Source organism: Perognathus longimembris, chromosome 4 (genome assembly GCF_023159225.1).
Source record: "Perognathus longimembris pacificus isolate PPM17 chromosome 4, ASM2315922v1, whole genome shotgun sequence".
Taxonomy (NCBI): domain Eukaryota; kingdom Metazoa; phylum Chordata; class Mammalia; order Rodentia; family Heteromyidae; genus Perognathus; species Perognathus longimembris.
Window position 1 is genome coordinate 26,130,684 of NC_063164.1, and position 13,656 is coordinate 26,144,339.

Sequence of the window (13,656 nt, forward strand, 5' to 3'; positions counted from 1 at the left end):
GAGCTTGGCTTTTAAGAGAATTTTTAATATAGTTACATTAATAAAGATTGCTTATTACACTGATATGTGGTCATTAAGCAAAATCTCTCAGGCTATTTAGATGGATGAACCACAATTACAGCTCCTCAAAGCAACTGATGATTTAGCAGAAAGATATCACAGTCCTATGTGGAAGGAAGACATTTCTTCAGGATATTATTCTCCACTTAACCTATCAAGTATAAATATGACACTCATAAGTACATTTGGTTAGAGCCATTTTTGGCCTATAATTTTATGTTTATTTAGTATGAATACAGAATTCTGGAAATTCTATACAGATAACACATATCTATGACACCATTCTATGGTATCATCATGAATTTACAAAGCTCTATGTTAACCTACTAGAACTAGAGAAGACTGTATCCTTGTGCGTTCTGAAGCAAGAGAATGCAGAATACGTCACAATGACATGTACTTGTTCAAAGCATGCTTTTTAGACCCAGACCATTTATTTTTACTTCAGAGCTCGGCCAATTAATTGCTATGAGGCTTCATCACAGTACCAAAAATTCCTCAGTTTTATTTCCTCATTACTAAAACAGATAAAAGTTTTGCTTACCTTGATATGGAGGTTTCAATGACAACATAAAGCACTTATCACAGGGTTTAGTACATAATGGGTACTATATAAATATCGGCAGCTATTGTTATAATACTAGTAATAAATCAATCTATCTACTATCATTCTTGCTTACTATGTATCTAATCAAATACTGTTTCTCCTGAGAAGTGTAAGGGTAGGGCCCTTTGATCTTTCACTAGAAAGGCAAATTGTAGGATACTTACTGAAACAACAGGTTTCAGACTCTGGCCACCAGGGTGTGAAGGGCTTGGCTGGGTGTCCACAGGTGGCCCTGCTACTGGGTCACTGCTTCTCCTCACCAGCAGTGGAGTGCCTGCAGAAGAAAGTAAGAGGTGAGAGGTCAGAAGACACCTGGGGAGAAAAGAGGATATGGCATAACTCTCTTTAATTAAAAAGGTTTACAACATGCTTTTATGTAAAAACCTTCTATTTCTAAGGACACTTGTAAATTAATCCTTCTAATGATCTTTCGTCCTCTCAAGGTAGAAGGACACATGCAACAACAACAACAAACACTTTCTCAAGGGCTGCATTTGAAACATGCCTTGCATTTCACAGGAACTGTTAGGCAGTGGAGCAGACAGTAACCTAAAAAGCTGATGTAAGAAATATATGTGAATATTAAAAGGTTCACACAGTCGGTGTGATTTGCTATTCAGTAGAGCTAAAAGTATAGTTATTACTGCCATTGGTGATTACCAAATCTTATGAATAATGATACACACGGAAATAAATAATTTTCTGGGGTTATAGCATTGGTGTCTATTTAAATATTCAGAAAGATTGGTCCCATTCTTCCTTTTCTTCTGGAGTAGATAAAATTGATAAAGAAAATAAGTTAGTTCTTCTAAAAAATATATCCTGATTTCTTTTTAATTTAATAAAAGCTTCCACTATTAAATATTTGAGTCAGTTATTAAATCCTGAAAAAAGATCTTACTATTAGAAAGTTCAAATGAAATTCAACCTTAGCAGAGCTAGCAGCAAAACTACTCTGACTGCAACTTGGCCTAAAATAATTTGCTTCATATGAAATTGGCCACAATAGAGAAAAATTTTTAAAATATTTTGTAGTTCAGATAATCATTCTCACATAGAATGAATTTTTTATTTGCATGCTTTGAGGAAAAGAGCAGAAAACAGTTGAAATGTAATTTCTCATTTATCAATATTTCCCAAATATACTAAAAAAATTGCAATTTAGAGAACATATTTCATTTAAGTTATTTTCAAAACTGATTGTATATGTGCTTAAGCCTTCCAATTCTGAACATAATATAAAATTGTTAATATATATTTTTAAATTTTTATTTTGTTTTTGTATATGGTACCAAGGAATCGAACCCAGGGCTTCATGCATGCTAGGCAAGTACTCTACCACTAAGCCACATTCCTAGCCATAAAATTGTTAATATTTTTCTAGAAGGTATGTTCTTTCATGACAAGAATGTAAGAAGTTACTCAAGGTAGAGACTATGCCGGAAAGTTATCATCATGTCCAAGCCCATATTTCTTTTTTTGTTAATAGACATATTACCACATGATTCCCCATCTATCTCTATTTTTTAAAAAATATTATATTGCTTGTACTGAGCCTTGAACTCAGATGCTGGGCACTGGCCTGGGAACTACCCTGAGCTTTTTACTCAAGGCCTGCTATTCAACCTCTTGAGTCATAGCTCCACTTCCTGTTTTTTGCTAGCTCATTAGAGATAAGAGTCTCAAGAACTTCCTGCTCCAGCTGCCTTTGAACCACAGACCTCATGGTGCTCCTGAGTAGCTAGGATTGCAGAAATGAGTCATCTGTGCTGACATGTACAATTTCTTAAGCAATTGATATACCATAATTGTATAGATGGCAACATTTGCTGAGTGAAACATTTTTAAAAATAAGAGTAGAAACAAAGAAAAGAGTGCAGTCTTAGGCCAATGTTTGTTTTCCTTTTGTCAGGTGATTTAAAGATTAAGTTCCTGACTTAATGTGAAATAAACAATTAGTTGAACTGCAACACAGTGCATTATTTTTTAAGTCGAAGAAAATGGGAACTCCATTAAGCTTTGGGTTATTTCCAAACATTTAATTTGACCAGTAGACTAAACCCAACAATCTCAAACTAGTGAAAACAAGTAACAAGGAATTGCATTGTAGCTTCCCAAGGTACTTCTTTATTGCTGTCAGAAGAAGTTGATTTAGAAGCACAGAAAGGGAAATTTCAGTCTATTTTTTCTTTCAGTACTGGGGGTTGAATGCAGGACCTGGGCCCTGTCCCTGAGCTTCTTTTGCTCAAGGCTAGTGCTCTACCACTTGAGCCACAGCAACACTTCTGGCCTTTTTGAGTAGTTTATTAGAGATGAGAAACTCCTGGACTTTCCTTCTAAGGAAGGATAATGCTTTATAAAGATATTTTTTAGTATTAAGGGTTGAACCCAGGGCCTGCTACTTGTTAGGCTGGAGCTCTATCACTTGAGCCACACCTTCAACTCGTTTTTGCATTTGTTATTTTTTAAGGTAGTGTCTGGTTTTACGCTTGGGCTTGCCTAGGTTATGATCTTCTTACTTGTGCCTCCTTTGATACTATGGCTCATACTATCACCCAGACATTGGATGAGATAGCATCTTTAGAACTTCCATCGACCTTCTCTCAAACTATGAGCCCCAATCTATATCTCCCAAAGATATAGGATTAAAGGCTTGAGTTATCATGCTTAGCTCAGTAAAAGACAATTTTAATTACAGTTTCTCAGCTGAGTCACATATATATGCCAGAAACGTGTGTGTGTGCACACTCATGCGTGTGTGTGTGTGATGACTGTTCTTGGGTAATAAATACTTTCTTGTGTGCCAGTGTTAGTGCTTGAACTCAGGGTATAGCACCGTCCCTGAGCTTTTTTACTCAAGATTAGTACAATGCAACTTGAGCCACACCTCCACTTCCGGTTTTTCGTGATTAATTGGGGATAAGAGTCTCATGAGCATTGCTGCCACAGGTGGCTTTGAACAGTGATCCTCAGATTTCAGCCTCCTGAGTGGTTAGGAGTACAGACATGAGCCACTGGCCCACAGCTATTGAATACATTTTTTTTTAAAGAAATTCTAGGACATACACCTAACACTTGATGTGTGATTTCATATAATAATGAATAAAGTTAAATTATTTAATATATATTTATAAGTAACATGTATTCAAGTTTTTATAACTAATATATTATGATATAGTATCTCCAAGGTGACAGTTCATTTTATAGCATTTGGCACATTAAAAACATAACATAGTACCCAATTACTATGCAAACTTTTCATATTTTTGTGTATAATATTAAAAATAAATTTAACTAATAACAAACATCAAAAACTCAAATTAATGAGCTCAAATTTCATGATGGAGAGATGATGGCTTAGACATAGCGTCAACTAATTAGGAAAAAGGTGTCCTCTCCCTGGTTTCCTTTTAAACTCCACATTTGAATATCTCCTATTGAGTCACCTTCTAATTTTTCCTTGGCTCTCTTAATGTGTTAATAACGAGTGCAAATCACTTCATATTGGAATTAATAATAAGCAGCCTTAAATATGAACTGTTAAGAGAGTTTTAAACAACCCATCTTTGAATGACTTTTCCATTTGCCAATTCCCATTTGGAGACGGCTGTCAGGAAGAGACTGAGTGACAAGCTGAAAAAAAGTCCTGGTGTTCAACATCAGGCAAGCAATGAGATGTGCTGAAGTTGACCCAGGAAAATCCTCTGATATACAGTGGAGTGGAAGTCATGTTTCCCAAGTGAAGCTGGTATGAAGGAGATGGACTCCATCCAGAGTTATGGTCCCTACCTAATGGGAGGGAATAAGTGAAACACAACCTCCATACTGAAGGAACTTAAATCCATACCATGGAGTAGACAAAGACACCAAAGCTGTCCTGCATTAATACAGTGAGAAGAGAAATGGACTTTGGAACCATGTAGATTGAGCTATTATTGGCTTTGTTACATTAGACCTAGACTGTTCCTTGTCAGTCTTATCTTGAGCTGATGGAAGGGGGAAGTAGAATAAGCCACACATGGCACACTTTGCTGTTCAAATTTCAGGCAGGAAGTCCACATTCCTTCTCTGTCACTGCTAAAAAGAAAGAACTATATCTTGTAGCTGTAGTGGGCTCAAAAAGCTAAACTTTCTGAAAATCAAATTAAGCTTCATGGAATAAAATATAGAGGACAACAGTAAAAGCTAAAGATATAAGTGAAAAACCCATAGCCAATATTATGCAAATGTAAACAGCTGAACACATTCTTCTAATTCCTCTAAATAAGACAAGGCTGTCCACCTCTATTCAAAATCGTAGCGAGGACTCCTACTCATAGCAATAAGACAGGGAGGTAAAGAAAAATATAAAAGGGATTCAAATAGGACAGGAAGATGATATATTCTTATGTCCAAAGAAGTATAAAAGTTTCACCCTAAAATGGATCTGAGAAACATTTTAGCATGATACAAAATCAACATACAAAACTCAGTAGCTTTCTTATATATCACCAATTAACAGCCGGAGAAAGAAATTAGGAGAACAATTCCATTCAAAATAACTTCCAAAGAATAAATTCTTAGCAATAAACTTAACCAAAGAGGAAAATCATAAGAGATCAAAGAAGAAAACTAAAGAATATACCAGAAGAAGGCTTCTTGGTAATATACTGCCAAAAGCAAACTAGAAATTCAATGCAATCTACATTAAAAACTCAATGGCTTTCTTCCCAGAAATAGAAATATCAATCCTAAAATTCATATGGAAACAAAAGACCTCAAACACCCAAAGTAATCTTGAGGGAGAAAAAGGCAGCATTGAGACATCACAGCACCAGAGTTCAAATTATCCTACAGAGCCATAGTAATGAATACTCTCTCTCTCTCTCATTCTCTCACTCATTCTCTCTCTCTCTCACACACACATATAATTGTGAGACTTTTTAAAAGTGTAAGAGTAGGGGGAGGAAAAGAGAATGTTCAAAGATTAACAATACTGAAATATTTTGTATTTGTGAATGAGGACAACAAAACAAGACTCATTAAAAGATGTTGAAAAATAGTGGTCGAAGGGGGATAGAAAAAGTGATATGAGGAGGTCAATCTTATTGAAGTATAATATATTTGTGTGTACCACTGTGAAACTCTTTTGAACAATTAACATATATTAAAACAGCCAATGACAGGAATGTAAAAGAGGTCCTGCCCAGGGTACAATTCCTTCTGGAAAGAGCATGAATAGATAGTGAATGAGATTAAAATACTTTATGAACATATGTAGGAATGAAGGGTGAGATTGGTTTGAGAAATATGAAGAATTAGGATGAGGGTGAGTAATGGAGGAAGGGAATTTGATCAAGTCACATCATATGCATATGCCATATCAAAATGAAACCCTCTTGTACAACCAATACTTGCACAACTGATAGATGCTAATAAAATATGTGGGGGCTGTGGGTTTGTCACATACATCTTTAGCTTTTACTATTGTCCTCTATATTTTATTCCATGAAACTTAATTTGATTTTCAGGAAGTTTAGCTTTTTGAGCCCACAACAGCTACAAGATATAATTACTAGAGGTAAACACAAATAAAGCAAAGGACATAAATGCTTGTGTTTGAAGCCTTGCTCTGCACAAGAGTATATGGTATTGGGAACAATAAAGATAAGCAATGAAGCCTTGCTACTTATTCCTGACTTATTTTTCAAAGGAGAAAAACTGAAGAACCTGAATCACGAGCATACATACTCTACAATAGGCCACGTCCTCACCTTATTTAGCCAGACACTTTGAAAATTAGTGGAAGCTGGAGACTGAGTTAGAACAGGAGCAGAGTTTGTGGTTCATTTTATACTTGCTGGTGACTTGGTCCTCACAATATAGGGTGTACCACAGTGTAGCTCATCCCTATTGCACTACTGCTCATGTGTGGTCACAGCTTAGGCCACACTCAGGAGAAACTTAGACTAAGTATCTTTGAACATATATTTCAGTATGAAGATGGCTAGATTCTTCGGCCAGTTAGCATCTGTCAAGCCCATGCTTGTGGGGGGAGAATGGAGACTCAGCTTTTAGTTGTCTATGAATGATGATGATATTACGATTGTTAAGCAATCACCATTGTAATGATGGCAAGACTTGCATTTAACAGGTGGTCGAATTACCTATGACTTTAAATGTCACTAAAACAGACCAAAACAAGAACACTTACTTCAGTCTGGGGAAAAGCATTTTAAAAAAGGTAGCGATTAGAGGTTCAAATGCAGTCATATTCCATGTGTAGCCAAAGAAACCAGGAAAATTGAAGAGAGGGATTGCGTTGGGAGGAATAGGGGGGAATAAAAAAAGGAGTGATATTGATTAAGATGCATTATACTGAAAAAGTGATTTGTTGAATGGTCCAACACCTTTGTACAACTACTTAATAACAGTAAAAACGCAATAGACTAGAGATTCAATATGATACAACAGTGAAAAAATATAAGATATAAATGCAAATTTAAGTTTAATATATTTTCTATATAAGCTTCTGTCTGTAATACTCACACACACACACACACACACACACACAAATATGCAGATTTTCCCACACTTTTAGATGATCTTTGTATAGAACCATCTTAAATGATAGGTAATGCCATTTCATATTAAATTTGGGAGCTTTGAAGTGTAAACAATTAAAAAGTTTGAAACCAAGGTCACCAAGAATTGTAACATATGATGATGTAGGCAACAGAAAAAATAAACAATGGTTTAACCATAAATTCTACATCAAAAGTCACAAAGGCATATGTTCCAAATTGCATGGTGAGTAGCTCCAGAGATTTATTTATTTAAAGATGGGTAATGATCTTCTTGAGCAAAACCAGACCAGCAAGCACGTCACCAACATTAGTGCCATTCATCCCAATGTGGTTGCAGTAAAAGTGCTGACATGGCATTCTTTAAGAGCAAAGGGGAAGGAGTCCGAGCTAGAGATGCGGGGCAGGTGATGGCTGATAAAGTGTCTTAGTCACAGGCAGAAAGAGAAATTCACTGAGGAGAATGTGAGAATTTGGTGGCTGACTGTACATGCAAATGAGAAGAAGCACAAAACCAATCTAAACTTTTCTTATATTTCTTGCTTGGACAAAGTCATGGAAATGTTTTGGCAACTACCATAAATTGTCTCACTGAAAATAGAAACCTTGGCCTCAGCCCTCTAGAGGTTAGGATCATTTGCTTTTAATCTAAAATATCTTGATAAGAATGAGAAACAGAGAACGAGATTTTCAACTGGGCAAATTGACTTTCAGAATGAGTGGGTAGAGACAAATGAGGTGAACAAAGGAAATAAACAAGGAAGAATACATATAGGTTCACTAGTTGTAGCATATGCAGAAAATAGAGAGGAGAGATTACATGCTTTTATAGTTTCTAAGAATCCTCAGAAAAGGGCATCTAGAATCAAGATCAGCAAGTGACATCATCAAAGGGAGCCTATAGGAAAATAAAGGGTCGAAATACAGAGAAAAGACACTCGGGATTTCCACTCTTACCTGTTTATGTGCACAAATGAATAAATGCTAGTCAACTTCAAGTCTCAATTTTCCTTTATTCTAAGGATTTTCTTCTGTGTATTATATTTTCAAATCACTAAATCAGTGTACAGTTTGAACAACTTTCCTTCTAATTCTTTATACTTACACTAATGAAATAAATATATGTAAGAAAAAAAGGTCTACATTCAAATGTCTCTAAATTGGCATATCTTTCATGTAGGTTGTGAAATAAATTCCATGTTGCTAATATTTTTAAATTTTATTATTAAATACTTGTATTATAAAGTTAAAAATAGTCAAAGAAATCAAAATTATATCAGGTAATCACTATTAATAGTCTAGTAAAGTAGCATAAGCTTCATGCTAATCTTACCTAAAACATTTTATGCATAGACTATGAAACTAGTCAGCTGAGAAAAACGTCTTTCATTTGTCTTGAACTTTAAGACTTCCTGAATGAGTGCAACACGAAATATGACTATGTCCTCCAGAAATATGGTACAAAAAGACTGCAGTTCAGGAAACATGTTTTCTTAATAATGGCTCTCACATTCTGTCACCTCTAGGAAGGTACTCTACCTTTAAGTCCAACCGTTCCTCTTGAGTTAAATGAGCATGTTGGAGGAGTACACCAAACCCCCATTCCAGATCTGCAGAGAGATAGCTCTATGATTTATATGGCCTATAAGAAAATTGAAGTCCACAGAAATTAGGTTCCTAAGTCTTTTGGAGTCGATTCCTACTATAGTTTTATTCATTTGACACTTCTCTGTTGTGAGGTCACATCCTCCATTTGGGCAAGTGCACAGAAATAAGTGGAACGATATCTCTTTGAAGCATTAATGATTCTTTTAATCTCATGAAGTCAGCAAAAAGATTTTTGTAAGAATGAAATAAAAGGAAGAAGAGTGGAAACCGAATATAAGAGGCAAACATTAACCCATAGTTGCATGGTACTGCTCTCTTGGAGTGCATTTCTCTTGAGGAAGATTTACATGCCTTGCCAGTATTCCTATTACTCTTGTCAATACCACAATAAAATAAGACTAGTGAAAGTGGTGCATCATTTGTTTTGAGAGACAAGTAGATTTTCTTTTTGTGTGGATTTTTATGGGCATGAGATAGGGCTTTTCCACTGATGCCTAACAAACTCCCAAGCACTGATATCTGGAGACCCATAAAAAATTGGTAATGATATCAATAGCTGTACAATTTATGGCAAAGTGCTGAGCAGAGATCACTTTCACTGCATGATTGCCTGACCCACTTTGGAGCGCGACCTGTGATGAATGCAGCAGCTGTGACATGTTCTTAGATACTGAGATGGAAAAACCACATATGAGAAACCAAGTCAGGTTTAGTGGTCCAAAAACTTCAGCCTTCAATATCACTCCATTAGGAAAAAGACTCCTAGTATTCCCATGAAAAGAGCCAAGAAGATCAAGCTGACTAACATTTAGTACCATTTTTCTTTCATTTCAAACTGAAGAAACTATTCTCGTTCAATATAAGTAAGTCACAGGAAAGCCCTTGACAATACAATGGATATAAATGAGTATGCACCTGACAGAGCCTTGTTTAGTATTTGGAAAGCTCCTTACATTGAATGCCACTGCTATAAAAAAAAAAAAGTAATGGGATTTTTTCAAAAAAAAAAAAGTGATGGGATTTAGCTGCCTTCTATTTGGAGTTAGGCCTTTCTCTGACGATGGCTATGCCTTCCATTTCAAGTATAATGCTCTCCATTCCTGAGGGTGCAGGGATTTTCAGCTATTACACTTCTCACTTGCTACCTTTTGGCATAGTAACTTTACAGTTTTGTAAAATATTCAAACCATTTTATATTACCCATATGCTTATTCTATTTAAGATCAGTTAATGTCTGCTCTTATACAAGTTTTAGACCTCATGTGTCATATTAAGAATAAATATAAGCTGCTGGTGTATAAAAAGAAAATGCCACACAAAGAGATAAATACAAAGACACAGGAAATTTAAAAAAACAACTAAGTCAAGTATAGAGAATTATAGAGCAGAAGGGAAGAAGTTCGATGAGTGTACAATGACTTTCAGCTCCATGTTCTGGTTTCAAGCACCCCAATGTTTTCCCTAACCTACTCCTCTAATTACATCTCATGCTGTAGCCATGCTTACATCATACATGCCAAGCAAGATCCCTTGCTATTGACTAAATATGTCTCGGATCCCCCAAACTCTCAATTATCACTGCTCAGTATTCAATCAGTTGTAATCTACCCCCTCTTTTGAAGCTCTATTCTCAACAATTATACAGAGGTGTGTGTGTGTGTGTGTGTGTGTGTGTGTGTGTGTGTGTGTGTGTGTTTTTCTTGAGATGGGGTATAGTTACATAGTTTTTTTTTTTTTTTTGGCCAGTCCTGGGCCTTGGACTCAGGGCCTGAGCACTGTCCCTGGCTTCTTCCCGCTCAAGGCTAGCACTCCGCCACTTGAGCCACAGCGCCGCTTCTGGCCGTTTTCTGTATATGTGGTGCTGGGGAATCGAACCTAGGGCCTCATGTATCCGAGGCAGGCACTCTTGCCACTAGGCTATATCCCCAGCCCTAGTTACATAGTTTTAATTCATGGTCTTCCTATGTTAGCCTTCTGAGAGTTTGGATTACAAACATGTGCCATGATGCCCAACTCTATGCTCCTTTGTATTCAACACTAGAAGTTTGTAGACATAGCAAGATTAACCTGATTTGAATTGTACAAAGCCAGAGAAGTTAGTCTATGGAAAATTCATTCATTCACTAGACACATAAAATTGTAAGTAGATAATTCACTTTCACTGACACCTTGACAAATGGGAAGTTCTCTTCTACCTAGAATACACTTGAAAATACAGCATAGAAGTGAAACTCACATACATCTCAGACACCATTATTTAAACACAAAGAATAGATTATAACAGCTAGAGTAAAGATTAAATTATTTTGGTATTCAATCTATTAAACTGGTAATATGGCCTGGTGCTAGTGGCTCATGCCTGTAATCATAGCTATTCAGGAGGCTGAGATCTGAGGATGGCTGTTCAAAGGCAGCCAGGGCAGAAAAGTGCCTGTGATACTCTTATCTCCAATTAGCCACTAAAAACCTGGAATGGAGTGGTGGCTCAAAGTGGTAGAGTGCTAACCTTGAGTGAAAGAGCTTTAGTACAATGCCCAGGCCATGAATTCAAAGCCCTATGACTGAAAAAGTTTAGTCTGTATAGTCTGAAGAGGTGAAAGAAGAATATGTGGTTAAAATTATAGTGAAAATTCTTACTACTCTTCATGTCAATTAATATATTCACAGTTAATATTTTTATATTTTATTAGATACCTAACATATTAACTTATTGAATTGGTAAATTCTTAATCTTTGAAGTAACTAATAATTTAATCTATATATATTTAGTATTTTAAATTTCTGTCCCTAATGTTAAATAATAATCTCTTCATACTGCATACGTTTAGAGCCCCATAACATATGTTCTATTTCTACTTTTAGAATATGTTACATCCTGTTTTGTCTTATACCATAGTTGTGTTTTTCTAATCTTTCGATATGATCAATTGATTAGCATCTTAATGTATGTCTATAGCACTCCAGTCAGTACTAGACACTGTGGATATATCAGCACGTGATACACAGAGGTCTGCTCTTCAAGAACCTGTCAATAAATATGGGAATTAAAATATAGAATAAAACAAGTTCTTAAACAAGAGTGTAAGAGAAAAAAAATGGTAGAACAGACTGAACTTTGGGACATAGAACTCACACTGACATTTCCTTCATAGCAGGCAACTAGCATTAATCATTTAGGATCTCTTTCAGAGTAGGTTCCTAACAAATGCATGCTGAATGGAAATAAACAGAGATACCAGTACCAAGATCAACTTTAAAATCCAGAAATCTTTGGAATTTGAGTCAAGGGAAATATTTTTTTTTCAATCAGAAAAAGGGTCTAAGTCCCCAGTAAGTAAATAAATTGCTACTGTCAGGTTTGTTTCCCTTCACCTCACACTTTTTTCTTTAGCATCAACATTTATTTTAAAACAAACACGATTCACACTGATGCTGCATATGTTATCACCCTTGCAACTTAATGATAAATGAGCATAAAAGTGACATCAACACCAATGCTAAACAACTCTAGTAGGGGCTCTGAAATATTGACTACAGTCTTGTCAATTACTGTGGTTTATGAAGGAATCGATTGCCCTGTCAGTTGATCCTTCAGTTCCCCATAGTTTATTATCTTAGATGTTACATATTTACGAGTACAATCAATATGCATAGGATTTATGGCAACCCATGAAATAGCAAGAAAGATAAGAAAGATAATAGTTAAGTTTACCTATAAAGATTCTTTTTTTTTTTTTTTTTTGGCCAGTCCTGGGCCTTGGACTCAGGGCCTGAGCACTGTCCCTGGCTTCTTCCCGCTCAAGGCTAGCACTCTGCCACTTGAGCCACAGCGCCGCTTCTGGCCGTTTTCTGTATATGTGGTGCTGGGGAATCGAACCTAGGGCCTTGTGTATCCGAGACAGGCACTCTTGCCACTAGGCTATATCCCCAGCACACCTATAAAGATTCTTTGGTGGAGCTAAATTTTAAAGAGTTTTGAAATGCAGAAGACATGTAACAAGATAACCTGGTGTAAATTAAGATATCTGTAGTAAGCACATAGACCATGGTTTTAGGCATAGAGATGGACATCCATCCATCCATGCACTGATAGGAATTTGTTCACCCAGGAAATAGTTATGAACTAAGTGATGAAGGGAGCAAGTAATTGAGAAAACTGGAATCTGGTAAGCCTTACTAGGCAACCTTAAAATGGGAATGTTTGAATGAAACTGAAATCAAATAATGAGGCTTCAAATAGGAGAAAATCTGTAACTTGTTTTTTGATGTACTGAAGAACTGCTTAAAAGAATTTTTGGAAAGACATTTGAACCTCATAAATACATAAAAACCTGAATGAAAAGGTTAAGTGAAAGGACCCTTCCCCCATCGATTTTTAAAATAATTCTTTGGAAAAACCATAGAGTAAATCTTAACTTGTGTGTGGTAGAGGAGACATGGACTTGAGATGACTGACAGTTTGGAGCATATTTGCGGTGGTACTTTCTTTCGTGTGGAGCTGCTGGTCAGTACTAAGTGTTTATGGAAATATTCTTTTGCCTTAAATTTTAGGCTGTAGGTTTCAGTCTGATGAGAACAGCCTCTAAAAGACTATATCACTAGCTTTTGCCAGAACAGACAGGGAAAAATAAGCAATGCTTTCAGGCCATTGAGCTGCAGTTGCAAACAATTACTGGTAACATCAAAGTACTAAATTCAAATCACCAAGTCCTTCTTGATAAATGAGAAACATCCATAAGTCAATTTAAGGCATTCTGGGCACAAATCTACATGATTTATCAGCTACATTTGCAACCTTTGATCGTTACATTTTATTGG

General features: G+C 36.1%; 1 protein-coding gene across 3 annotated transcripts in view; it reads right to left on the reverse strand.

Annotated features, from left to right (window-relative positions):
* Positions 1-13,656, reverse strand: part of Pard3b (par-3 family cell polarity regulator beta) — a 993,253-nt gene that overhangs the window by 537,652 nt on the left and 441,945 nt on the right. For all 3 annotated transcript variants that reach the window (XM_048344902.1, XM_048344903.1, XM_048344901.1), the window contains exon 4: positions 832-941. In XM_048344902.1, the coding sequence (XP_048200859.1) occupies positions 832-941 (110 nt within the window). The remainder of the gene's footprint in view (positions 1-831; positions 942-13,656) is intronic.